We start from the raw sequence: 27,415 nt of genomic DNA on the forward strand, positions 1-27,415 counted from the left end.
ACCATGTCTTGTCTCAGATCAATTACAGCTGCAAAAACAGAAGGTTTATAAAACATTTTCACCAGCCTAAATTTTCTCATACGCATCAAAAGTACTGAATGTTAGAGAGGCAAAACATCCATAACTAAAAATTAAGTCTCCACATAGGATGCAGAGTAACTGATGGTGGCACTCATATGACTGGTCTGTTAGTAGTGTAACTTTTAACTAAATTTTCTAACACCAAGACTGTATAAGAAATTATCCAATCAATCAGATGTCTATGGTCACTGTTGCTTGAAGCCCTCTGTATTATTATTAAGCTTAGTTCACTGAGCTTTAATGCACTCTAACAGGGGTGTTCTTGACATCAGGACGTCAGCACGTCTTTATCATTTGCTGCACTTGTTCCATCAGCTTTTAGTCTTGACCTTAACTTTTAAAGTTCATTATAAAATCTGGTAAAAGAAGAAAGGGGCAAGAGGGGGCTCTAGAAGTTTCCCTGTGTCTCCTACACACACTAACACACACATCCCAAGAGAGCTCCTGGGCAGCTCAGGGGGGCTGGCCCCATGCTAGCTGGCATAGTTGACAAGGCATACCGCACCCCTACAGTACCCAGGGAGAGGGAGTACAAAGGACTCATTGTGTATGTGTGTGTGTGCATGTGTGCTGCAACCAAGGCCTTGTTATACTGCCTGCAGTATTGTTTGGCTGTTTGCAGTCTTTCTGCCTGCCTGCGAGCATACAGCTCTGTCTCTCAGACACTGTGTCACAATGCTTGAGTTACAACTGAGGTATTTCGCTGATGTGATGAGTCCATTAAACCAACCAGCCTACTAATGCATCCACTTTAACAGGGCCATAACACATAGTCAGGTAGAAGAATTTGTGATTTTTAGGAAGGCGACTGATGTATTTTTGTGGATTCTTTTACACACTTGACTGTTCGACACATTTATAGCACGGCTGTCCAGAATTGGATCAATAGCCCTTAACCTGCAATGTTAGGGCCATGTTTACCCATTTCACTGCAAGAGATAAGTAAAAGCAATCTTCCATCCGTCCCAATGGTGCATCAATTTACATGCCTGTTAAAGTAATAAAATCAACGTCTGACTCTGCAAGTAGCACTCATCCAGTACAAGACAAAAGACGCCATCATGGCTTCACTGTACACCATAATGTCCCATTTACCAATAACAAGACTTTTAAAGTTAAACAGGCAAGATTAAACAAGGGATCTTGTATCTAAGTATCTGAACATAAATTCTTTGATGTAAATAAAGCATGTGCTTAACTTTTTCTCTGTACTTTAAATCTACTATGAGAGAAAGGGAAGTCAAAGGAGGTGACAGTGTGGGTGGCTATAGGGTGAGCAGCAGGGGGAGAAAGATAAAGAGAAAAGACAGAGAAGTACATCTAAAAGGAAGGAATGTGAATCATAAGGCTGTGTCGAATTATGTATGGACATGGATGCTGCCAAACAGAGGTATCCCTAGGAGACAGCATTGGGTGGCCTTACAAACTGGGGACACACACACACAGCTGGAAGGCCTAGTAAAGCATGTGAATGGGCCCTATTCAGGTTTAGGTTGTGGTTGTCTATTTACAACCACCTTTTCTAAACAGAAAAACAAACTGCACCATTGAGCAGGGGGTCCCCGAAGTTTCTGCCAAACTGTAGTCGTTTTAATTGACAACCAGATTGTGTTAAACCTGTTTTATGGCTATCATTGCTCCTACTCCACAATAGTGGGCTTTTACACCGTATGCTGTACTTAATGCAAAGAAAGACTGCCAGCAAAAGGCAGTGATGTGCTGAGTCTAACGTTTTCTCAGAGACTGTTTAACTAATGGTTAAAACTGGCTGAAACACAGATAGTGAGAAGCTGTAATGTTTCCCTGCTCACGTGCTCTCTACTGTCAGAGGGGTTGTCAATGTTCACACTGTTCCTCTATTAAAAGTTCAGTTTCCCATTTACCCAGCTACCAGAGTAAGAAGGAACTGTTCACACAGAACAGCACAACAAAATGCATTTTCATCTGGATCTACTAAATCAAAAAAGCCACATATACATAAACCACAAAAAATAAAGCCTTGGTGACAAAACAAGCTGTCCTAGATTTTTAAACGCATGCCTCTGCTGTTATTCTTCTTTAAAAATGTGGCAGACCCTGCTCTACAACCTCAGGAAACCCAAAACATTGAGCATAACATTTGTAAATGGTGACGCAAATGTGTTGCCTGAACGAAGTGGTGCCTCCAGGTTCAGTTGGCATCGACACTGACAAGACAGGGAGGAGAAACTTTTGAATTTATCTGATGAATTTTGAAGGAGAAACTAGTTTCAGCCAAACTTAAATCATCCAAGTTCGCTCTATCTCCTTTTAAGATGTTAGGGATAATCTTTTCTTGATGTTTTCTCTTCTACACTTCTTACCTCGTTATGTGGAAATGCTGTTGGTTATGTTATCATGAGTGCAAAGGATATCTAGTAGTATAAAGCATTTACACAGCGCATTGCTCCTACTGGTGTGTTTTTCGTTACTGTACTATCACTTTGAGATAGCTGGATGATAAGACAGAGGAGTTTGCAGGAGCTACCTATGCCTGGGGGAGGGGGAGCACCAAAAAAAGCAAACACAAGGCCAGGGCTCTGCTGGAATGCATTCAGAAACCCAATTGAATTTTAAAAACTTCCTTCAGGCACACACAGCAAACGCCTGAGAGTTTTTAAGGCATTAACGTACTCTAAGGTCAGGGCAAAATCAATTAAATCTATCAATAATGTAGCTAATTAAAGAATCAGAACTAACAACGCTGGTGGAAAATCATTTCTGTCCAAATACAAGAGGGAGACAGAGGAGTAGAGAGAGAGAGAAACAGTCCACTAGAGGAAAGACTGAATGAGAATGTGAGTCCAACCACTCCATGCACACAATACTGAGCTGGTGGGAAGGATTACATGTTAATGATTTGGCCGGTCTTACACTTAGACACACTCGAAAAACGTGTGACATCACTTGTGAGACAGCTGAATTAAAAACTTGTAAGCATTCTTGCTCAGTAAGCTGGTGAGAAATTCAATGGTTGATTTGTTTTCCTGCACCATGTCTAAGTATCACTGCTTGACTTAAGCAACTACATGAGAAAAAAGAAAGGAGAAAATAAAAAAAAAATAAAAGGTGGAAAGTTTTGGGGAAAACCAACTACAGTTTCTCCTCATACATTTTCCTTGTACATAATTCATGTCAGACAGCTAGATTTCAAGATAAGGTTGAGTCAGACAGTAAGATACCAGATTGGCCTCACTGGAATGCCAGTGGAAACAAAATGTAGAGAAGTCTGCGAGCTGAGCAAAAATAAAGATCACATGTGGGGGGAAAAACCTCCAGATATTTATGTCCTCAGTTCTAAAATTATGGACATAAAATTGTTACCTAACTCAAATATTATATTATTCTTTTTTTCCAGCAGAAGCTTGGTGTTTGTCTAAGAGGAGACAATGTAGAGAAAACAAATAAAACAAGAGAAAGAAGAAAAAGAAAAGGAGAGAAGAGAGAGGAAGAAGTAGGGAGAGTGAAGTTCTGCTCTGTGCCCACTGGGTCATGTGACGCTGTCATGTGATTAAGCGTGTTCTCCAGGGAGGATCATGGAATTACAGGTGATCAGCAACACTACCACACACCCACACACTCTACACAGGCTTAAAAGGGCTGCTCTACTGACACAGCCACACTATGGTCACTAGTACATCTCTTGTGCTTTCTCTTTCCAGATTTCATATAATCACATAAACGTAATTGGTTGTAGTTAAACGCCCATTTGACAGCCATTTGTCAGAAAGTATAGTCATTCTGCAGAGAATTAATCTTCCTCTTAACAACTCCAGACCAGTACACAGACTTGGAGGACATGACAGGAACAGCCATTACTAGATACTGTCTATGGGTTTACATGCCTGTTCAAAAGTTTAAGTTCAAGTCTTCCCTTTTGTAAGACCACTAATGTGTTACCACTGGTGAAGGGCTAGAGCCCCAGACACACCAAACTGACATTAACTGCTGCGTCACCTCATGTCGCCTGTGTCTGGGCCAAAATTTGCGCTTGAACACACCGCAAAGACTACAGCCGACAGCCAGCTAACAGGTACTTTCTCACCTGCGTGACAGGAAATTACTCCATAATAGCAGGTGGTGGCAGTCTGTGTCTGTCCATTCAAAAAGGGAAACCGAAAAGATCTAGGACTGCAGATATACAAACTGTTGTTATGATAAAGCAGCGTTCATACCACTCTCACTCACCACTAAATATTTCATCAGATGGCCATTTTGTTGTAAAAATATTTGTGTGTTGTAATCAATTAAAAAGGCAAGAGCCTTCTTTGTGTATCTTCTTGACTTCAGTTGTTTGCTTACTTTCCTCACTTCTGTTTCTCTTCTTCTGCAATGATTCGCTTAGCTGAACAGCTAATCAGAGTAACTCTCTTCCAGTCGATTCAACATGCTCGGGGGTCGTCGGCTAATTGGATGGTTAGTGGTTCGATCCCCCGCTCCGGCTGCATATTGAAGTGTCCTTGGTCAAGATACTGAACCCCAAATTGCTTCTGCTGGCTGTTTCATTTATGTTTGAGTGGTTGTATGAATGGCTGAGCACAGAAATGTCGAGGGGCGCTTAAGTTAGGAAGCGCTATATTGTTCCTGATGAGCAGGTGGTCACCTTGCATGGCAGCCTCTGCCATCAGTGTATGAATGTGTGCATGTGGGGCGGTTAATGTGGCAAGTGTGGTAAAACTTTCAGTTGTTGGTAGAACAGAAAACCTAAAGATCAACAAGCGTACCCATTACAGCATAATGAACACACTCTAGCAACCCTCCTTACCGGCAAGTCAACACTGACGTCTGTCCCATCCAGTAAGGATACGCGGCAGGTGATGATAGACTTTGCATCCCCAGCAGCAGGGATGTGCGTCACGGCACGCTGAGCCTCTCGTAACCGGGTTTTCTCTGCATGTTTCCGGATGGAGCGTCGCCCCAGCGTCCTGCGCAGGAAACTCAGCATGATGGGGGGAGAGGGAGGGTTATACTACCACACCTGGAAGAGAAGAGAGCAGAGCCTTCAGAATTTAAAGCTACTCCACAGAAATTTCATTTTTTGTCTTGGCTGCTCAAACTGTTTTAGTGCCGTACCACCAGACTACAGAGCAGTTTCTTTCCTAAGCTGTGAAAACTCAATTCTTCCTCAGCAATCCGCCGTAAAAAAATTGTTTTAATTTTATGACTGAGCTGACCAGGACAAGTTGGAATCTGATCCAGTGACAGGCTTTCAGACTGTTTAAATAATACAGAAATAGCCATCACTGATGGTTTGCTTTGCTTTGCTTATGTGGGTCATATAGTAGAGGTGGAAATCACAAAGTAACACATTTCTGGAGTTAAATGTTTAAAAGAAGGATACAACTATCGCTCACAAAATTATTTTTTACACCAAAAGGAGTCATGAAGTAGCACATGCAGGTTTTAACAACAATATCAATATTTGGCGCCAGTGTATTGATGTATCACAAGAGTAAGCAATATGATATATTGCTGTATAGATATTTTGTCCCAACCCTATCATGTAGAGGGATAAGTATTTAATTGAGACTTTCCCATAACCAGGTAAAATTTCCTAGTAATACATTTAAAAACAGTGTCTACTTCAGGGATCAACCGATATGTCTTTTTCTGGCTAACGATTATTAGTAGTCAAGGAGATCGATAACTGATATACATTTGCAATAAAAAATGAAAATTTTGGTGTCAAAATTTTTAATAACCAGTGATGAATGTAAGTGAGTATGATTTACTGAAGTAATGTGCTTAAATAAAACTTTGAGGTACTTATCTTGAGTGTTTCCCTTTTCTACTTTCTACTTCCACTCGTTTGATAACTTTAGTGACTAGTTACTTTGCAGATTAACTTTGTTGATAGGATATATCTTGTGACACGTAATGCTGCATGCATCAGAGGATGATGCATTAGAGCCAAAGGGGCACATTTTAAAATTCATTTATTTGATCAGCAATGATACCGATTATCGGAAAAATGCTGAATACCGGCCCTGATAATCGACCAGGGCGGTGCAGTCCATCCCTAGTCTACATACCATTTACATACTGTATAAGTGGAGGCTTGTCAGGTGGACAACAGGTGTATACTAGTCCCACAGAAACATGAGATGCAGAGTGTGTTCTGTGTTAGAAACTATGTTTGAATTACATTGTTTTTGTGTAGCCTGTTGTAATATGAGCTGGTAGGTAGCAAAGCTTAGTTGTGCACCATGAATACCTGACATTACTGACCTGCGGTGCACCTGCGCCATATTTGTTTGCATTATCAACTATAGTTTAGATAGGTGACATTAACAAAACTAATACTGGAAGAGGCGAGGCAACAAGCTACTATTATTTGGTCTTAGCATTTGGTAAATACGACCAGTCTGTAAATTGACAGTCGACTTTACAGGTGGCAAATAAGTTAAATGCTGGCTTACAAAAAAAAAAAACTCATCGTAATTAATCAGGCGATATGGCAAGTTGACATTAATGTGTATCACTTTATAATTCAGCTGAGGAGACGAACAATTGATTACGCACATCTATTTAATTCAATGAGCAGCGGTAACCATGGTGATCTCAGTTGGCTAGCTACGGTGATTAGCAAGTTTTGACGTTAGTTAGCTTACTAAAACGTCAACTAACAAGGATAAAAATGTCTTGAAACGTTAGTAAGAAATAATATTTTTCTTGTGTAGTGCCATTCGACGAATACAAAAAGCGAAGTAAGGATAAAGAGTACATTTGAGATGGAGCTTACACACCAAATCAATCGATAATTAGCTAAATTAATCTGAAAAAGTTAGCTTACGTTCATTAACTTGCTCGTTATTTGTGTTTTCGGGTCAGAGAATAAACCGTTGAGATGGACCAGGCAGCCAAAACCTTTCTAAAATATTAAAAAACAGGCTTGAAAATGTGTATAAAACCTCCAGAAATAACATTAATAACGAAAACGAGCACATAATTGAACGCTTAGCATCACAATTGTACACATTTCAGGCCTGAAGTACCTGGTATAAGAAAAAGCAACAGGTGTGCGCTCGTTTTCCCCTACGGGAGCTAACCGTTAGCGTCGAACGCCAGCGACACGCAAAGACTCCGTCCACGCGAGAGCGTCTCGCAGAGCAAAACAAACGCCGCCTTCAGCCCTCAAAGCTGGATCCGACGTACACTTGCTCCGCAGCCACTTGTGGATCCGCGGAGGTCTGGATGAAGGGGGGTACTTACAGGAGCCTCCTCGTACGAATTCACGGCGAGAGCACGTCCGCTTGCATTGTAAGACGACTAAACAGCAGCCTCGTACATTCCCATGGTTTGTGAATTGTTCCTCCTGCTCCCGGTTGTGTTTTTCTTTCTCCTCTGCGGGATAATTTTCTCTCCCAGGTCCCAACAAAAAGTAGGAGGCGAAGCTGGCCGCAGGAAGTGACGTCACGTTAAATCCCTAACAAAAAACTCGATTAGCATTTTTAAAGCGACAAAACGCAGCTTTTCTTTTTATTTATTTATTTCTTTTGTGGAGCTGCTATGATTAAAGTATGCTGTTTGTATTATTCTTTTTTTTAAAAAAAAACAAAAAACTTTAATTTTAATTATAGTTGTGCAAGCTTTAGTTTATATTTTTTATAATTAAAGAGAAAACATGTCTGCTCTCTGTTATACATACTGTATGTAAAGTGAAATATATAAATAATCACACACTCATGAAATAGTTGACAGGCTGCCTAAAGCTAACAGTGTAAGAGGATTGGCATCATTCATACAGTGTATTTGAACCATACAGTGTAGTCCATCATCATCATTTGACAGCAGCACCCCCTGCTGGTTATTTTGTAAATAATAAATGATTAATGTGGCCAGAGATAAACAGACCTGTTTGACCTGTGGTTCATTTAGGGTTTAGAGGTCATTAAGCATTTGCATTAGTGTGCACAGAGGCAGTATTTAAGAGCAGAGAGTTTTCTGCTCTTGTCAATGAGTATTTTTACTGTTTTAAGTGCCGTTTGAGGAAAAAACTGCTTGTACCTTTTATGCTGACCTCTTATTTACTTCAAGGATGAAATATATACTATACTTGGTGTTTTAAGTTGTTTTTACTCTGAAGCGCATAACTGTTTTCAGTTGCTGCAAAGCTTTGCCTACATTCAAAAATCCTCAGTCTGATTCTTTGTGGATGCAGCTGTATATATAAAATTGACTTGACTTCTCTGCAATAAGAATGGGATGATCCGTTTAATGTATGTGGATGGTGTAGTGGTAGATACAGTATGTGTTGCATCCAAACCTTTGAAATGTCTAGCAAAGTTAGACAAATATACATACTAAGACTCTGAGTTTAATGCAGCAAGCTGACCATATGTTGGCATAACCCAACTGTACTTGACATTTATTGGAAAAAGATACTTTTAAGTGGGCCTCTTTAATGAATGTAGCCTGCAATGAGCACTGATACACCTAAATAAGTCCACAGACTTGAACAAACTTTTGGTCCTTATCATTACAGAAAGTACAGTAGATGCATTATTTTTTCCACTCTGGGGCGTTAATGCCCTCTGGCTTGAAAATATCAGTGTAAAAGGAGATTCATAGTATCTATATTCTCGCTAATCATCTGACATTATCATGAATCTTTAAGGTTGGATTATTTCAAGACAACAGAAAGCTGTTTGTTCAGCGGCTTGTTTAGCTAAGAAAACCTACTTCTGCAGTATTATCTTTCTTCTTTGAAAGTCTTCTTAGTGTCAGTGTTACTTCCATAAGAGACTGACATTAGTGCATAAAACATATTTAAAACATAAAATTTTAAATAAGTATTTTAATCCAGGTCTTTAGCTCTGGAGCCATCCCGTTCATCTGCTCACTGCCACAGTATTGGGATGTAACTAAGAGCATTTACTTTGAGGACAACTTTGAGGTATTTTTACTTAAGTATTTCCATTTTCTGCTGCTTTATACTCCTACTCCACTATATTGTGGAGGCAAATATTGTGCTTTTTACTTTTAATAGGTTTATTTATAACTTCCTAGTGACTAATTAGTTTGCAGATTGCATGTTACATCAGAGCCAAAGTGGCACTTAAATTAAAATTAATTTATTTAATTGGCATTCAGATAAAAACACTGATTCTGATCATCCAAAAAAAAAGCTCAATATCGGCTCAACCCTTAGAATCATGCATGTAAATATATGTTTAATGTAATTTTACTTTTGATACTGAAGTACATTAATCTCAAATACTTTAAGACTTTTACTCAATTACTGTTCGTCTGGATAACTTTCACTTCTACCAAAGTAATATTTTTAAACACAATATCTTTACTTTTACTCAGGTATGACTTTGGGGTACTCTGACATTGCCCAACCTCACTTTTACAGTGTGGAAAAGCAAGGTGATCTGAAGCCACGTCTCCATGCTATGACAGACAAGCTTTAATTGTTCACAATCAAGCTTATAGACATGTCCAAAGCACCGTAAAACCACGATACCAGAAAGAAACAAGCAACTGAGGACAAAGGTTTTTTTTATAACACAGGTAGGAGTTAACCAAGGGTATAATACGGTAAAACATTTCTCATTATTTTGTGTTTCATTATATATACACTCGCTGTTATAGATTTCAAATAAAACAAAAATTTGTTGAAATAGCAGTCTTGAAATACACACCATTTGTGTCACATTTGAATCATCCAAAAAGGAAGGGGAGAAAAAAAATCAAAAATCAAAATAAAAACAAAATCTTTCTGCTCACAAATGATTTTCCCTTTTATTTTAAAGATTTTTTTTCATATACAACATTGTATTTACATGGTCTAGTATTATTTACACAAAATTAACAAGTGGCACTGTGTAGTTAGGAGTTCTTTTCTTTTTTCTTGTTCCCTACTGGTCTTATTTTCAAAAACAAAAATAAAAATGACAAATTAAAAATAAAAAGAGCAACTTATTTTAACAATGCTTTATGTCTCCAACTTTATTTTTTTCTTTCTTTTTTCAGTAGCACTACCTGCCACTCAGCCTTCTTCTACAAAGTGCTGTCCTTTCCCTACCCGCCTAGAGCTGTTTTCATCTTTACAAAAATACAACTAAACCCGAGCCCTCCCTGTGTCTGGTCCCCTCCAAACTACCTTTGATCAGTACCCTAAACGCACAGACAGTACCAATTATGTGTCAACAACAAGACGCTTTGAACGCAGACAGCTCACTGCTGGACATTTTGTGCAGATGGAAACTCTGGCAGCCCTGATTTATCAATTATTAACTTTTCACTGCAGGGCCGATGTTTTATTTTCCTGTTAAAAATTGTCAAGGTTTTGCGAACTTGTTACTGATGCCACTTTATCAGGAGGCCTTCAGCGTTAATTAATTGTGATCTGGTGGTAATTTGATTTGGGTTGGCCCTGCTGCTTGCTGCTGAATACAAAAACTGATGATAAGAAGCCGCTGGGGGTTGAATTCTTTTGATTTTAAGCTCATGCATGCGGGGTCTGTGATGAATTTGTAACTGTCGATTTAAAAAAAAAAAAAAAAAAAAAAGTTTATTCAATCAGTCATTCACAGGCTAGCTTCACACCCTTTCCTCCTGTGGGAAACAAGCTTGATACTGCACTACTGTACCCATGGTATTCTGCTCAGATGTGTCATTTGCCTCGAGGCCGTGCAGAGAGAGTGGGATCCATGTATAATGATCCAAAAGAGAGGCAACTGGGGACGAACAATGAGAAGAATGGACTGTGGATGTTGCGTGGGCTCTGCTGAAACGACTGATGTTGCCTGAGAGAAGGCAGATTTTAGGAGAGGGAGAAAAAAAAAAAAACTAGAGCGAAGAGAAAAGAAGCTGTTTTCTCGGCTCTTCTTGATCCCACCTCTTCGTGTGGCCAAAGTATGATTCAGCTGTTTCAAAAGGGAGGCATGAGCATGGGTTTGAAATGTTTCACAGAGTTTACTCTCCGAGAAGGCTCCATCTTGAGATTAGGTTTGTGGCGTAATGGCACAACCTTTCATTTCCAGTTAACAGACAAGCAGGCTTAGACCAGACAGCTAACAAACTATATGTTAGAAATGGAGGAGGAGGAGGAGGAGGAGTACACACACACACACTCTCACACACACTCACAGCAGTAGGTTTTTTCCAGCAGAATCCATGGAAGGAGCCAATGACAGCAGGTACTGAAGCAGCCGGTAAGAAAAAAAACAAAACATCTCAAATCATGAACAGGCTACACTTTCTTCTCATACCGCTCTATGTAACCTGCACTGAGACTCGACGAGCGACTTGATGCTGGGTTTTGTGAATTAAAAAGTCTCCTATCAACTCGTTTAAACACATCATCTTTAAAAACAACATGTGCATTAAAATTAAGTACCATTGGGAAAGATCAATTTAAAAACAAAAAATTTAAATAAAAAAGGAAAAGTAATTGTTTGAATGTTCTGTTTATGCTGCTTCTTTGAACTGTCAAGTGTTCTCTGGCAGACAATCAGACAGATTTAGATAAAAAGTTTAACAGCAAAGGTTGGTTTTTAAAGCCCCGCTCCGGTGACCTCCGAACCCCACTGAAAGGAAAGGATCCAGTGAGGAAAATTTAGAGCAAATAACTAGTCTTTTTCTCAAACAAAAACCCACCAATTTTAACTGGAAAAAGTGTAGGCAGAGATGTGTGTTTGCTGATTCAAATGTGGGGAGGTCAGCGGAGGGAGCCTTTAAAGATTTTACCATTCACACTAAAGGTTGAGATCAGTTCACTGTCGATTCAGCGGGCAGTTTTTGTTGTGTGTGAAACCCTGGAGGGGATAAAACAAATACTGATTGCATAAAAAAATTCTAGCAGCTTTCAACCACTTGAGAACTAAATGACTGACCTCTGCAGAGCAACCAAGAAAAGTTGCACAATGTTGATCGGCCATTGTTTAAAGGGGCAGTTCAAACTAAAATCAATGATTCATATTTTTCCTCTTACCTGTAGTGCTATTTATCATAAAAATGTCCGTATTCTCTTTACTATCATGGACGTAGACGTTGTCTTTTTTCAGAAATCACGACCTGGTTACTGATGATAATCCACAGATCTTGTTGTGAGCACTTTCATGTTTGATTTTTAGGTTCAACTGTCCCTTTAAAGTTGTCCTGCTCGGGGGGAAACCAATTAGAGCGTCACATACAGTGGGGCTTTGTCGTCAGTGTCTGGCTCAAGGACACTTCAGCTGCCCACTCTGTCAGTTGCAAATGACCTGCAGGTTTCATTCAGCGTTTAATTGACTGCACATGAATCTGAAGAAAGAAATGAACTGACCTCAGCCTTGTTTCTTAGCTTTATCAGCCATGACGGCCGGGAAATAGCTTAGATTGTAACTCAGTGAGGCCGTGTGTCTACTGGGGCCTCTCTTTATGACGCCGTCTTCATTTTCTCGCGTTGAATTAATTATGCAATGTGAGGGGAATTTGCTTTGAATAATCGGATCACTGCTCATTATGTCTTTCCAGTGAGAGAGGTCTGTAGCTGTGACTGCACAAGAGAAAGAGAGGTGGCCAGTAAACACAGGCCCTGAGGATTGTAAACCAGTCATGTTCTTCACCACGCCAAACGACGGCCGCTTCAGAGCGCGTGTTGTCTGTAAGCTCAAAAACACAGCACAAAGCAGGATAAAGAATACAACTTGCCACAGCATTGAACAAGAGGTGAGACACAAAAGAAGTGCTTTCAGCTGTCCATCTGTCAGTCTGTGCTGTCAGAAAAACTGAGACGAGAAAGCTGAGAAAGATAAAAACCAAGTACAATAAATTAAATCACTGTTTTTTTTTTCTCCACAAAAAAGCAAAAAAGAAATTAAGAAGTAGTTAGAAGAAGAGGAATCGCACTACTTAACTACCTAAGATTTAATCAGGAAAGCATGAAGCTCTAGATTCATACAAACAAACATACACGTTTTTTTTGTTCAGTGGACAGGGTTCGACACAAACTAAAACACAATAAATACTCTTTCTGAGGAACAAAAGATAAGGTATATCTCTTTATCAGCTAAAAGGACACTAAAAAAAAAGGCAGGTCCGTCTGGCAGACTCGCTCAGAAGGGGACAGGGCGACCCTCAGGGGGAAATAAAAAAGGGGGAAAAAGCTTTCCATCAAGGGGGGCAGCCCGTCCCCTTCGTACTTATGGCACTACAGCAATTCCCCATCCACATTTTATTCTCTCGTTCTTTTATCTTTTCACTCTTTGAATACTTTTTTTCTTTACCCTGAACATACAATATCCCCTAATGGTACCTATTCAACACAGCTGGATTTCTTTTTTAAATTCTAGCTTGTCCATGATTTTCACGTTTGTTCGTTTGTTTGTCTTTTTTTCCGTTTTTTCTCAGCATAAAGTGCAACAGTGCTTTTGTTCTCTTCTCCGGCCACCTGGCCTCCTCCTGGTGACCCCCGACCACCCGTCAAAAGTCACGGGTTTGCAGGATCGGGATCGGGGTCGGGGTTCACGCTGATCTCGCTGGTCACGCTGGTGGCGCTCGCCGCGCTTGCGACGCTCGGCTCCTCCACTTCCTCCTCCTCCTCTTCCTCTTCCTCTTCATCCTCCTCCTCCTCCCCCTCTTCTGTCACTTCTCCCACATCCAGCACTTCCACCTCTTCGTCGTCGTCATCCTCCTCGTCCAGACCTCCTTCGAGTAACTCCACCACAGCCGCCTCCCCGTCCTCCGTCGCTGCTGTCGTCTCTTCTCCGTCACCTGCTTTCTGCTGCTCTTTCTTCTCCTCCTCCTTCTCCTCGTCCACCTTCTCTCTCTGCTGGTAGATGGCGGTCTTGAGTGGTTTGACCAGACCCTCCTCGTAGACCCTCAGGATGGCCTCACATACAAAGCGGTACTGGCTCTGATGGAGACAGAGAGAGAGATAATTTAGCAAATGGTTTAAAGTGGCGGGGAGCAGCTGGACAGACTCTAATGTGTCTACATTAGAGCTGGAACAATTAGATGATCGAAAGACAGTCAGACATAACAATTTTGCTTATCAATTAATTGTTTAGGCCATTTTTCAGGCAAAAACGTCAAACATTTGCCTGTTTCAGTTTCTTAAATGTCGGTATTTGTTCCTTTTCTTTGTCATTTGACAGTAAATGAAGAGTCTTTGGGGTTTTGGACTGTTTGTTGGACAAAAGAAGCAATTTTAAGACGTCACTTTGGGCTCTGGGACATTGCGATGAGCATTTTCTTTACTATTTTGTGACTTTTTCAAGACTAATCTATCAATCAAGAAAATTATCTGCAGATTAATCACAAATAAAAGTAATCATTAGTTGTAGCCCTGGTCTACATACGGGCGTTTGGATCATCATGGCCCTCTGGTCTCTCATGGTCCTGACGATATCTAGAGGATACACCGGCTGACCGCACTCCATTAGACACAATGCTGTCTCCATGGTGATCAGAACCCCTGTCCGACCAATCCCCGCACTGGAAAAAACAAAACACAACAGACAATATTTGGTATTATATTCAATGCATAACAATAAGATTACAGAACAACTGATATGATAAAGTGCACAATTAACCCAAATAGTGAACGCAATGTCCACAGGAAGTTTGTGTGAAACAAGCAGTTTCGAGGATATTATATCCTCCTTTCTCTCTCATTTTTGAGAACTTTTTTCAATTCTTTAACATCTTTTAGATTTTTTTTAAAGTTTTTTTTATTTTAACAATCATACATTCTTAATAAGCTTCTTTTTTGACAATTTCACTGTTTTCTTCTTCCTGATCCTGCCCCCCATCCACCAACATGCCTGAACTGATCTGAACTTCTCCCCCTTGGGACCTTTTTTATACATCCAGGGACTTTTTTCTTTTTCCTGTAGTAACTTTCTTTCATGGTGTCACACATGTTGCTACTGTGGAGAACAATTTTTTACTCACATGTATGTGAGTGTGTATTATGAGAATGACAAATAAAGAACTTGAACCTGACACATATTAGCTCCTGGTTGTTTTAACTGTGTACTTTTCTAATGCAGAAGGTGAAGGCTCTGTGAATATGGCTTGTGTTCAGGCTGTCACACTTCACAGAATAAATCAAAATGATGAGACGAGGGACTACTGTATATTTTTTAAGAAGTTTTCTTACACCACTCAAAATCAAGAAGGCCTCCTCAGCCCCCATGAACCAGGTCTGTGACTGGCTAGACCTGAAATTGCTTTTTAAGATCTCCTTTCTCGGTTTTTGATATTTTCTTTTTTGGAGTGCCTGGATTGCCTTTGCAATTACCGTTTTCTCCTGTTTACCAGAAACACCCGACACAATTTCTTCCTACATTGTGCTAAATAGAGCAACCAGTCATCTTGTCTCGTTACTTGAAACAGCCTTTTGAATTTGCATCAATAAAACATATTATTGCATCAAAGATAGTTGCACTAGCTCCTCATCCTCCATGTCGTTGGCTATCACTCATGTTGCATTGTTTACAATACATCACCCAAGGAAGTAAAAAAATGTGTCCAATCAGCATCGCCATCTATTTGGTTACATCACTCTAGTGGTTTGTTAGCTTAGCCTTGATCTGCTGGTCAGTGAGGTTATGTGGAGTTTAGAAACATACGTAAGAGGACCTAAATACTGAAGTCTGAATGATTAATCTGAAAAGCAGAAGGCTTCAGTATCAGTCAGATCGCCACTTCAAATAATTCACAAAGAGAACAGCTGAATACCTGCAGTGGACCACCATCGGCTGGTCCTGTCCGGCCCGTTTGGTCCGTACCAGAGCCACAAAGTCCAGGAAATCAGTGGAGTCATCAGGAACGCCGTGGTCCGGCCAGGCCAGGTACTGAATCTGGGTGAGCTCTCTCTGCTGCTCACTCTGAACACACACAGGAGAAGAGAAAGGAAGAAGAGACATGACTTCATATTACATTTTCATGCCTTTCAGGGAGGCTTCTTTATTATTTGAGGCTTTTGAGAGCTTCCTGAGTAATTAATTATTCTCAGATATCACTCTTACTCAGAGCCGGTTCAAAGCTGGTTCTTATATTTCATGTGGGCGACCTCATAGCATGTTTCACTGAGCTGTTTGTCCTCAGGGGGAGACTGCACTGTGCCCTGTTTGTGTAATTATGGCCTTTAAACATGTTATGAAACGGGCAGTGTGAATAACAAACAGTGGCTTTATTTTTTCCACTGCACTGGACCACTTTCACATTGTTCTTTCCTATTTTATGAACACAAGATAATGATGAGAATATTTTCTGCATATTCCTGGACAAAACTTTACAGCTTTTCATTTAAATAACAGTATTTTACATACTGTTAATAGTTTTATTGTTTTTATGCTATTTTTTCATATATGATTGTCAATTTTATATTTTCTGTTTATGCTTCTGGACATGCAGGACTTGCTTTTTATCTTTCTTGTTATTGTCCTACTTATTATGTTTGGCAAAATTCAAATTTTTCAGATTTTTCTGCAGTTAAATTAGAAATCAAAGAAATGTCACACTTTGCCTTTTATTTACACTAAAGAGAAAGAAAACAACTGTCAAACACGATACTGTAACAAGGTAATGTGTTGCTCAGAAATCACAAATCAAGAGTCAGTGATATTTAAACCCAGCAGGGACACGACGGTGACGACTCAAACAAAAACAGAGCCTACAGCGGATAGCTACTGACCACTGCTTCAAGCGCGACTCAGAGCCCTCGTGTTCCTCTTTAATATTGCCTCGCTGCCATTGCCATGGTAACACATCTATCTCCATAGCAACAATCACAGGCAGAGGAGAATGCTAATTGCCTCCTCCTACAGCCCATGATACATGGGCAACACACAGAGAAGTAATCAGGAAGACACAGACAGCGGGAAAGCGGGAGGAAGCAGCGGGAACACTTGATCCTCCATTAAAAGTTCATTTTCAATTAGATTTAGTCCTCAGTGCCAGCGTGGTAGATGACCTTTATGCTAGAGAGGAAACTCAAGACACAAAAACAAATAAAAAGCCTTCGTCCCACTTCTCTCTGTTTGGTTCCTCTGTTCTCTCTATTTCAGCAATGTGACTGACTGGGGTGGTTGGGGGTTGTCATGGCAACCAGATCCCAATACGTGGCCCGCATGCAGCAAAGCGGGATCCAGAAAAAGAACAGCCCACACTGGTCACCATAGCAACACACCTCCTCGGGGCCCATCGGCGGCTCGTCCTTTCCCGAGACGCTGGTCCCTGCTCTGTGATTGGACCTCGCTAACCTGCTCCGGTTATCACTTTTCTTTCTCCTCTTCACCTTCCCGTCCCTTCTGTGTGTCCCTTTCTGTGTGTTAGTGTGTTTACCTGTGTGTGAGTTAGAGTCATCTCCCGGACCAGGAAGGCAGAGTTGCCCTCTTCGTTGTGGCACGTTACTGTGAAGTCTCCGTAGGTGGCGCTGCTGTCTGGATTGGGCCAGTACTGGTGACACTTCACCTACAAACACACACACACACACACACACACACACACACACACAAAGCATTCTGTTTACAAGTGAACGTCTAATTTACCTAACAGGTCACAACTGTTATTCTCAGTTCAGGGGTCAGAGGTCAAGCTCTGCTGCAACTCTCAAGTTAGCCATCTGTTCTTTGTTCTTATGTTAAATACACAAATATAATGCACACACTACATATTCAGTCCATCTGGATCCATAAGAACCTCCAGGTGATAAATGATCAACACAACTAAACAACACTTCTTACTAATTTCAAGAAGAATGAGCAAACTAAGCGTTTCTGTTTTTGAATTCACACCTGGTTTGATGAGTAAGTCGGATTGTTTTCACACTTACAGCAACACGACTTTTACTCACTTTGTGTTTTTAATGAATAATGCTCAAATTAACAAAACAACAGAAGCTGCAGAAGCTCAGTCTTGGTAAACAATTAAATATTTTCACAGTAGATTTAAGTAAAGAAGTATCCCGCCTAGACGTGCATTACATGATACACAGTGAGGACGCACAGTCGATCTTATCTTATCAAAATCACAATATGGCCTCATGGAATATCCAAATCGCAGGAGCTGAATTTGTTTCGATTAAGGTCAAATATGTGACAAAACAGTCACAGTAGTACTACAGAGATACTCTGGCCGGCAAATCTTGTTCTCCAGGTGTAGGAAAACACGTTTGCTTGGTACAGACCCAACAAACGTAACCCTGATCTAATATATGATTGGTTGCCTGAAGAAGAGTAACAGTGACGAAGCACTTGGAGCAGCCGCACAAAAAAATTAGAGCGTTCAGAAAAAGGACGCTGGGCGCAGCACTTTTACCCTAGATGGCCGCATGCTATAGTACACACTGTCTCCTCAGTTGGAGCAATTGAACAATGATGCTGGTGCTCAGAAAAAGAAATTCATGTGGACACAGGTCCGAATACACAGCCATTATTTTGGCACTAAACGGACTCAGTCAGTTTGAGAGAATCCAACAAATCTATGTGTACAATAACGTTTCTTTTGGATTCGTGGACAAAGAAAAACATTTTTCTTTTTAACGTGCTGCAGACCCTCAGTGGAATTCTTCTACGTACCCGCCCTCTCTCGACCTGCGTAGTCAGCATGACCACCATAGATGAGCCCTGCTCCCATGTCATCTGCCAGAAGTCAGGGCAGGTGTTGGGCAGCGGGCCCTGGCACGCAATGTAGCGGTTTATCAGACTGGAGGCTGGAATCTCCATCTACAGAGAGAAAGAGACACAGAGAATGAGATTCAGAGAAATCGTGTTGCAGTGGTCTCACCTAATAGCTTCTCGTCCTTGTTAGTGTCAAGAGGAAGGATGTGTTTTGTGTGTTTTCAGCAGTGCAGAGAGCTAGATGTTTTTCTGAAACACTGAGTCACTTACTGTACAAGGTCAAACATAGTAACATCGTAACATTGAAGTTGGAAGTGAATGCCATCAGATAATGCCAAAGTTACAGCAGCAAGAGCTTCAATAACAGAGTCCTGAAACCCTGCGATGACTCAGAATTTCTGCACTCAATGGGCTTTTGGTAAGATACCTGACAGAAGGCCTGTGGTTAACCGGAGCCTAAGAGATTTTCACATTTTTACTTCTGGCGGTTGCATTTACGCTTCAGAAACCATAAAACTGGTGAAATAAATTGTGAAAATGATCTTGCCAAACAAAATGTGTAAGTATCATAAACTTGAGCTTATTTTCTGAAAAGAAGCAATATATAAGAACTGGCCATCTCTCAATATCATACTCCAAACAAATAGAGCAGCATATCACCAAAGTAAGTGCTAACTGTAGTTAGCCCAGTTAGACATGCAGCTAGCAGTCTGGACTGGGACCTTGGAGTGGTTTTATGAAAGAGGAATGGGCTGGGGCTTGCAGCTTTAATTGTACGTCTTGTTCAAACTTCCCAATAGCACTGCTGTAAATTTCCCATTTAATTATAATTTCTTGTTGACAAAACAAAAACAATAACAGCAAACTTTATGTTGTCAAGAAGGATTCTTGGAATAAATGTGTTTTCATGGACACTTTCTGCCTCACTGTGTGAAACGAAAGAGGAAGACACACCTCAGAAAACTGTTAACACCACGCGAACATTAGTCTCTCTAGATTTCAGCAAATAGAGCAAATACAAATTAAATTAAATTGAAGGTCATGTCATTTTTAGCAATGCCTGGGAAATGTCAGATTGACAATAGGCAGCATCTAACAAATCATCACATTAATCAGAAAATGTAAAAGTGGCTGTAAAGGGCTGATTAGATGAGTGAGAAGAGGGGGCGAGTGTCCTTCACGCTCACAATGATCATTAACAATCACTCAACTACAACACCATTCTTCCTTCATGTCATTGTTTCAGCGTGCTACTCCCTCTGTTATGTTCAATAGAGGCTAAAACTGATAGACGAAGGCAGTCACGTTACAGCTGTCTGTGGGCTTTAATTAATAAAAAAAGAAATGTTCACTCCAACGGGCTCATACACGATCTGCTGTTAGTTGGACTCAAACGCATGCAGAACATTAACTCGGGGGGGGTTGTTCGCTCGTGAAGCTCATGTGGCTAATTCATTCAACAGTGTGGCCACAGTAGTGTTTCAACATGTGTTTTGATGGTTAGAAAAGCAGACCACCCAGCACGCCTCAATCGAGCAAAACGCAGAGATATTGACGGAGAGATGAAAGAGAGAAAATAAGGAGGAGCGAACTCACATTGATGTAATTTGCATTGATGTAGTCATCTGTGCTTTTCAGAATGACCCGAGTGGCATCGTCTGTGGAGACAACAAAAAGGGAGGGAAGAGATTACACATGGAGAAAAAGACCGAGAATCATTGACAAAGGAAGAAAGAAAGAAAAGAAAACGTAGTGAAGAGAGAGAGTGTGATGGAAGGTACAAAAGGTTAATGTCGGTATGTATTTAAACACAGGAGCCAACAGAAATAGAGAGGAGTGTGCAGTCACGTACAAGGAGAGATGTCTCTGTAGCGATTTTTGGAAACGTTCTGAGGTAATTTGGCACACAGCATGGTCATCCCCGGCCTCTTCCTGTACAGTTGCTGCAAGAAAACGAACACAAATGAATAGATTTTTAACTTTATTTTACTTTATACTTAATTGCATGTATTTCTTGTTAAACAGATAGACTGGCAAGTGTCTCTTTTCGATCTCACCCCACCAAAACTCAAAATACACACCTGTTTTACTCTAATGTTTACGCATGAAAATGTAAGAATATGACTAGAAACTCATGTTCGGGATGTTAAAGACCTCTCACATTACCAAATAATCTGGGATGAACAATGATACCAACCGAGGTCCCAGACCAGACCTGATTACTCCTCCACTTGGAAAATAAGGATTAAATTGAAAATCCTCCCCAAAACTACATAGTGCACTCTCGAGTCTGAGGCCCCGTGAAAGTGTATCAGATGCATTGAAAATACTTAACAAACACTTGAAACAATTAAGTACCGTTGTGTGCATGAGCGCTTTCATGCAGTGACTCTGTGAGCATTTATGTGTCCGTGTGTTTGCATCTAACAATCCTCAGTAAAAGCACAACACACATCTTCAAACAGGAAACCGTTAAGTCGTTATGATAAAGGACAGGAAGTTATAAGAATGCGTAGGAGGAAAGACTCAGTCAAACCTCTGATTCTTTTTAAGTCAGTCGCTCGTTTCTGAAGATATTTATGTTTGTTTTAAGTTGTTGTTTGATTTATGTGAAACTTGTACAGGAGAATCTTTCTCAATGGGAATAATCCTGGTAAAAAAAAAAAAAAACAAAACCTACATTCCCACAAGTTTGTGTGAGTGTCTGTTTGTGTGTGTTTATTTCTCTTTCTCCTCACATCAAATTGTGCCAGTATGGCTCCACTGCTCAGGCCTTCCTTCAGTGTGACCATGGAGTCCCTCAAAGCATGCTGGTCTAGCTGGGCAGGGTCCTGAGGGGACTTCTCAGGGATGTACTGAAAATCTGGCTCTGAATCCGCCTTCTCCTCCACGACGTCGTAGATGGCTGGACGGGACAGGGAGGAAATACGTCACAGTTTATGAAACACACAGCAGAAGGTGATTTATCTGGAAGAACAATGTGCTGGATCAGGGGACTATACAGTTCATCCATGTATATGCTTACATTTAATACAGCAATATAAAATAATGTGAGCTGACAGGCATTCAATACATTGATGCAATCTTATATCTGGTCTGATGTAAGAGAGGATATAGTGCATAAATCCCTCTCTGACCCAGTTAGAATACCAAGAATTTCCATGTTTCATCATCTTTAAAAGCTCCCCTCCCACTTTGCTGATGCTGATTAAAGGAAAAGCTTTGACATCTTTCTACATAATGAATACATATAGCTGAAAGCCTGTTGTACACGTTCCATTCTTCAGTAGATGTCCATTAAAATTACACAAGTAAGACTGTGCAGTCCAGAAGAAGAAGAAGGAGTGAAACTGGTGACCAGATGTGAAGCTGTTAATTCTCAGGAGTGGGCGGCACCAGCTGTCTGTATGTTACACTTTTCCTTGTTATCACTCCAGTGTTAACAAAGTGAAGATTCATGCAGCACTAAATCAAAACAGGTTGCACCACACAAAGTATTTCTCACATAGAGATTAGATTATTACTAAATATTTACACCCAGCAACTGCGAGATGAAACTGTAATGAGTTGGGCAAACCGAGTGAAAAACTCGCTTGGTATCACCTGAGGTATGACAAACTTCATATGCTTCAGATGACAACAGAGCTATCGCCATGACAACCAAGCAAACAGAGGAGGACTATGAAATGTGGCGTTTGGATATGGTTGACATCTGATCCGAAACTCAACAATAACCTTAATTAATTGTAAGTAGATGTGACTGAAATCCAAACAAACAAGAAAAAGGCTATATAAAATACAGTTAGGATTCTAAGATAAGTTTAATATATCGATGTATATCAATATATCGACTGTTGATTGTTTTTGATTGGACTGTGCTAGAGATGATTCCTAGCAACTGATTTACACTACTGATGCGTCTGAAACAGCTCAGCTTTGGCCCGGTGGCCACTCGGGGTATTGTAGCCAAAAATCCCCCTGCGGCCCAAAAACGTTTTCCCCATAGACCGCCATTATAAAAGAGACGTCTATAAAACTGTTGACAGGACACCAAGAACTGCAAACGAGGTCGACCATGACTCTTTATGTTATGAATTTTTGATCCACACTACTAAACAAACAGTAATATGTATCTTTTTGGACACTGCTTAGCGTGTATCGTGTCACTTCCTGAGAGTTTCCTTGCCGGTTGGAGTACTGTAAGTGTGGTAATCCTTGCCAACACTGAACTAATTAATAAAATGTTTTTAGATTCTTTGCACCTTAAATTTGGAATAAATTGTAGTGAACTTTGTAGCTTCATGATTGATTTCAGTTGTGAGTGTTTTTAACATCTTATATGTAATTATATGTAATTCTTATGATATTTGTTATTAATATCTCAATGGGACTTACCTGAATAAATAAAAGTTAAAAATACATGTTTTATGCCTATCAAACTGAAAGCTTACTTACACTTAAAGTGAAGCATTATTGACATTACGTCATTGTCTCTTATGCTGTTTATGTTGTGGTCACTACTGCACTGCATTGTGGGATATTTATGCCAGGCTTGCATACTATAATTATAATAATTCGCTGGAAAATAGTATGCACACTCAAACTTAGGTTCTGGACATACAAAAAAGTTCCCCATACTGTTTTAGCGTTCTAACTAGCATGTTAGTATGGAACGAGGACATCCTTAGCGTAACAAAATCACAAGTTCACTAGTAACTAAATAAAAAGTTAGAAAGAATTTCTTCTTCATCAACTCAGATAATAGTGTTTTAAGAAACAGTTGTAGTAATCTCTTGGTCAAGGTTGAAATACACAAAGGTGGACAAAACAACTGAAAAATCTTGAAATCAAATACACGCCAACAACAAAAGACGTAAATAAACAGAAACCCTCAGTGCGTCATTTTTAGAAGAAGTCAGGTCACTGTGATTCAGCTCTGCAGTGTCATGTGAATCACACTGTATGTTTTTCCACTGTTTTTTTTAACCCTCCTTCTTATTTATCAGAGATGGGATACAGTCACACATACGCAAATGCAGGCGAATGACCATCGCCTAGTGGTGCTGAATGTGGGCAGAGCAGGATGTGAGGCACACACAACTCAGTTTGCTGGTTTGTTTGGTTGCGACTTTGCTGGTCAGAGTTTACCAAAGTTGAACTTCATGCGAAGCCAAGATGCAAATTTGCTTTCGCCACTCAAATGTTTTATTTGCTCCTTCACTCACACAGAATGGAAGTGAACAGAGGTGAATATTATAACAGTAGATACCAACCACTGGGAACAACTCACCATTTGGTCTGACCAATAGGATGAGCTCTCCAGAGTGGCTCTCACAGCTGGCCTTGATGAACATGACCACCTGATCGTGGGTGTGGTCTGAGATGTCCCGTCCATTAATTAAGACCACCTGGTCGCCCTCGTTGAGGCGGGGCACGCACAGGTCGGCCTGAAGAGATAAAGAGACTAATGAGTCTGAGTTCTGAAATTTAATACATAAAAATGCTAAAAAAGTGGCTATTTATGAAGCTGCATCTGTTTTTCTATGAAAGAAAATTCAGTATTCATCATGTAGTGACTATATATGCAGGTTGTTGACTTACTGATGTTCCCGGAGCCACTCGAGACACAATGATGGGCATCTTCTGGTCAGCTCCACCCTGGAAACACACAGACACACAATTTAAGATGACAGCCACCTGTATGTACGCCTCAACAAGCTGCCTGAGTTAAGAGAAGCATACTGCCGGATACTCTACAATTACTCAAAACCAACAACTTGGATTTGACAGACAACTGATGAACTCTACTATCATCTTAACTTAAGTTGTGGATGGCACTCACTTTCCCTTTAATCTTAGGGAAGAGTTGACATTTCAGCATGAAGAGATGTGCCAAGGAACTTGAAAACAATATTTCTTATTGTGTCCCAGCTAGTATCAGCACTCACCTTGACGTTGAAGCCGAAACGTCCGTGTTCGTCGGGTCTCATCTTGATCAGGACCAGATTATCATGAGGGACGACTCCATTTAGCTGCAACAGCAAAAGTACATCAGAGTCACATACGGCTTTCTTCAAAACACAGGAATATTGGCCGCAGGTCTATCACTAGACAATACTGTTTGGTGGACGAAACAGGTGAACAGAAAGAGAATGCAAGTCTAAATCTTCACTTGACTGGAATCCGAACACCTCATCCTCAGTTTAAGATCAAGATTTAAAGCATCAATGTTTGGTTTTATTTGGCCATTAGGGGTCAAAAGAAAAAAATCAAAACATAAAACAAACAACGGACAGTAAAGCAATTCAGCAGACAGAGCAACAAAAGCACTGACTTGCAACCTACAAATTTAGGGCCAATATCGACCCTCCATTTAGCACTCCATTGTTCAGCAGCCCTGCACTAACTTTATCTGTCTGCTGTTTGATCCTGGGCAGGTAACAATTAGTGGGAGTCGTTTTGTTTGCTGAAAATAGCCGTCTATGGGGGGGTTGATGTCTGCTAGACCAACATGCTAAAAGTAAGTTTGAAGTTCCTTAGAGCTGAAAAATGTGGTAACGCTCTACAAGAAATGCTTATTGCAGACTGAAGATGTTACGTTTTTATTACTTAAGCATTGTATCTCCTCATATTTTTCAATGATATTGAAGAGGACCACCGTGGCGAATATCTTATTAAAATGCTTCATGTGACTGGGCTTCTCGTGTCGGCATACTGACCGTGGTCTTGTCAGCGTTGACGGGAACATCGTACATCTCGTTGAGGTGGTTGTCCAGGAGGCTCTGCTGGGAGTGGGCCTGGATGATCTGGCTCAAGGTCTTTCTGCTCAGCTGCTTGGGGGGCAGAGCTGGAGGTTGGCTGTCGATCCCCTCTGGAGACCTGACAGAGGCAAAGAAAGAGAGGGAGAAGAAAAGTCAGGTACAGAGACAAGGGGACAAAAACAGTAGTACTATTGTTTTCCATGCCAAAAAAGCCCTTTTTAAGACAGAAATGAAGAAAAATGGTTGGGAGAAGTGTTTAGTTTTGGGCAATATGATTGGGCAAAGCGGCGATAAATCCCTTTTGATCATGTCTCTCCAGTAAAGAACAAAACACTGCATCTTTACAGGAAAACCTAAGGCACAAAGCAAAAAGACACATGTAAGGATCCAGCTGAAGATTGTCCTGTTTGTTAAAGAGGTGGGGTTTGCGAGGAAAACGAGACGAATGGAGGAAAACCAGATAAAGGGAAGTGAGAGAGAAAGAGATTGCAAGAGACAGAGCGGCTTAATAGCACTGTGTTAGTCACAATGCATTAACCTCAATAAAAGGGCTGCGAGAGGAAAGAAAACACCCCTCCTCCATCATCCAGACAATAAAAGGCAGCCAGTGCGTATGATGAAACAACACGGTCAGTCAGGTAAGGCTTTCAGCGGCATCATGGCTCGCTCTCTGGGGGGTAAAAGCGAGCCATTTCACTCTCTGCCTCTATCTGCGAGTGTGTGTGTGTGAGAGAGAGGTTGTGTGCAGGCACTCCTCAGGGGCGAGAGCACCAGTCAAAGAGCATTGACTTTGTTTTGGCTGATGCTACTGGTGCCACTTTGTGTCTTAAATACACACGCTGAAGCTAACATTTATTATGGGTCAAAACCAGGTCAGGCTTTCAGAAAGAGGGCAGTGCACAGCAGGCATGAGCCAAGACTGAACATCCTCCTACATCACTGCGTTTCCTCAACACGACGCAGGAGACTGAATGAATATGAAGTGTCTCCACACATCACGACAACTCAGCCAAGGACCTCAGATGAGGAGATTAAAAACTTGTCTACTCCAGACTAGGGCTGCAACAGATTAATTTCATGATTAATCATTTAGTCCTTAACATGGCATAACATTTCACAGAGCCCAAAGGGATCTTCAAGTTGCTTCTTTTGTCCAGTCAACAGACAAAAAAACCTAAAGCATAAATGACAAAGAAAAGCAGCAAGGCTTTACATTAAAGGAGCTGGAACTAGCAAATGTTCGAAATTTATGCTTGAAAATAATCAATTATCATAATAGTTGGAGATATGAAATAGTTATTTTCTTCCAATCTTTAAAATAATCAATTAACCCATTAAGACCGGATGCAACGTTTGTGTGTTTTGGAAGATGATGTCACTTTCGAGACACGTGACTGAAGAAATGGATTGTGATACATTAATGAGCATTAGAGCAAATATTTCCAATTAAAGCCAAAGTCTTAAGCTCTTAAATGGTTTTTATTTCAAGTTTGTATCTGCTCCAGAGGCTGAGAAATAAAGGTTTTAGTGAGCGTTGACAATTCTGTCCGGTTTTTCAGAAAACCCCTCAGGTTTCAGGAGGCGCTTTCAAACAATACCTTAAGTTTTAGAATGCAATTGTAATGATAGCCCAAGGTCTTAATAATCGCTGGCCATAACTAAGCCTTACTTTTTAGTTTTCTGTCTACGCTTTGATTGTAACAGAGTTCAATTCAAGCACTTTCAAGATAAAGCTAAACCAACACTTTCTTCACTCTCAAAGATTTTATCATCACAACTAAATTTTTACTTAATCCAACTGTGAAAAATAAAGTTTAAATGATTATTTCAAACCCAAAGCAATTAGTGTCGACTGTTAGTTATTATAACAGCTGTTCATAACTTCGACTGTGTGTCTTGATCATGATTATTTCATTCTCGCAAACTTTGTCGCCAGGAGACGAACAAATATCATCATGAAACACCAGATTATTTTGAAAATCAAGCATTTGAAAA

The 27,415-nt window shown here is 40.5% G+C and overlaps 2 protein-coding genes across 3 annotated transcripts in view; both read right to left on the reverse strand.

The window, feature by feature from the left end:
* epb41l5 (erythrocyte membrane protein band 4.1 like 5) overlaps positions 1-7,463 on the reverse strand; it is a 35,911-nt gene extending 28,448 nt beyond the window's left edge. Inside the window, exons 1-2 of the mRNA XM_073473249.1 lie at positions 7,312-7,463; positions 4,865-5,077 (exon numbers count right to left, since the gene is read on the reverse strand). Of these exons, the coding sequence (XP_073329350.1) occupies positions 4,865-5,044 (180 nt within the window). The 5' untranslated portion in view covers positions 5,045-5,077; positions 7,312-7,463. The remainder of the gene's footprint in view (positions 1-4,864; positions 5,078-7,311) is intronic.
* Positions 7,464-12,969: 5,506 nt separating this feature from the next.
* The window catches only part of ptpn4a (protein tyrosine phosphatase non-receptor type 4a), a 76,367-nt gene continuing 61,921 nt past the window's right edge, over positions 12,970-27,415 (reverse strand). The window contains exons 16-27 of one of the 2 annotated variants that reach the window (XM_073473244.1): positions 25,379-25,538; positions 24,608-24,691; positions 24,261-24,317; positions 23,950-24,106; positions 21,398-21,564; positions 20,512-20,602; positions 20,256-20,317; positions 18,618-18,764; positions 17,383-17,511; positions 15,775-15,923; positions 14,391-14,526; positions 12,970-13,945 (exon numbers count right to left, since the gene is read on the reverse strand). In XM_073473244.1, the coding sequence (XP_073329345.1) occupies positions 13,520-13,945; positions 14,391-14,526; positions 15,775-15,923; positions 17,383-17,511; positions 18,618-18,764; positions 20,256-20,317; positions 20,512-20,602; positions 21,398-21,564; positions 23,950-24,106; positions 24,261-24,317; positions 24,608-24,691; positions 25,379-25,538 (1,765 nt within the window). In that variant the 3' untranslated portion in view covers positions 12,970-13,519. The remainder of the gene's footprint in view (positions 13,946-14,390; positions 14,527-15,774; positions 15,924-17,382; positions 17,512-18,617; positions 18,765-20,255; positions 20,318-20,511; positions 20,603-21,397; positions 21,565-23,949; positions 24,107-24,260; positions 24,318-24,607; positions 24,692-25,378; positions 25,539-27,415) is intronic. The other variant, XM_073473243.1, reaches the window with a different exon arrangement.

This window comes from Pagrus major, chromosome 9 (genome assembly GCF_040436345.1).
Source record: "Pagrus major chromosome 9, Pma_NU_1.0".
Classification (NCBI taxonomy): domain Eukaryota; kingdom Metazoa; phylum Chordata; class Actinopteri; order Spariformes; family Sparidae; genus Pagrus; species Pagrus major.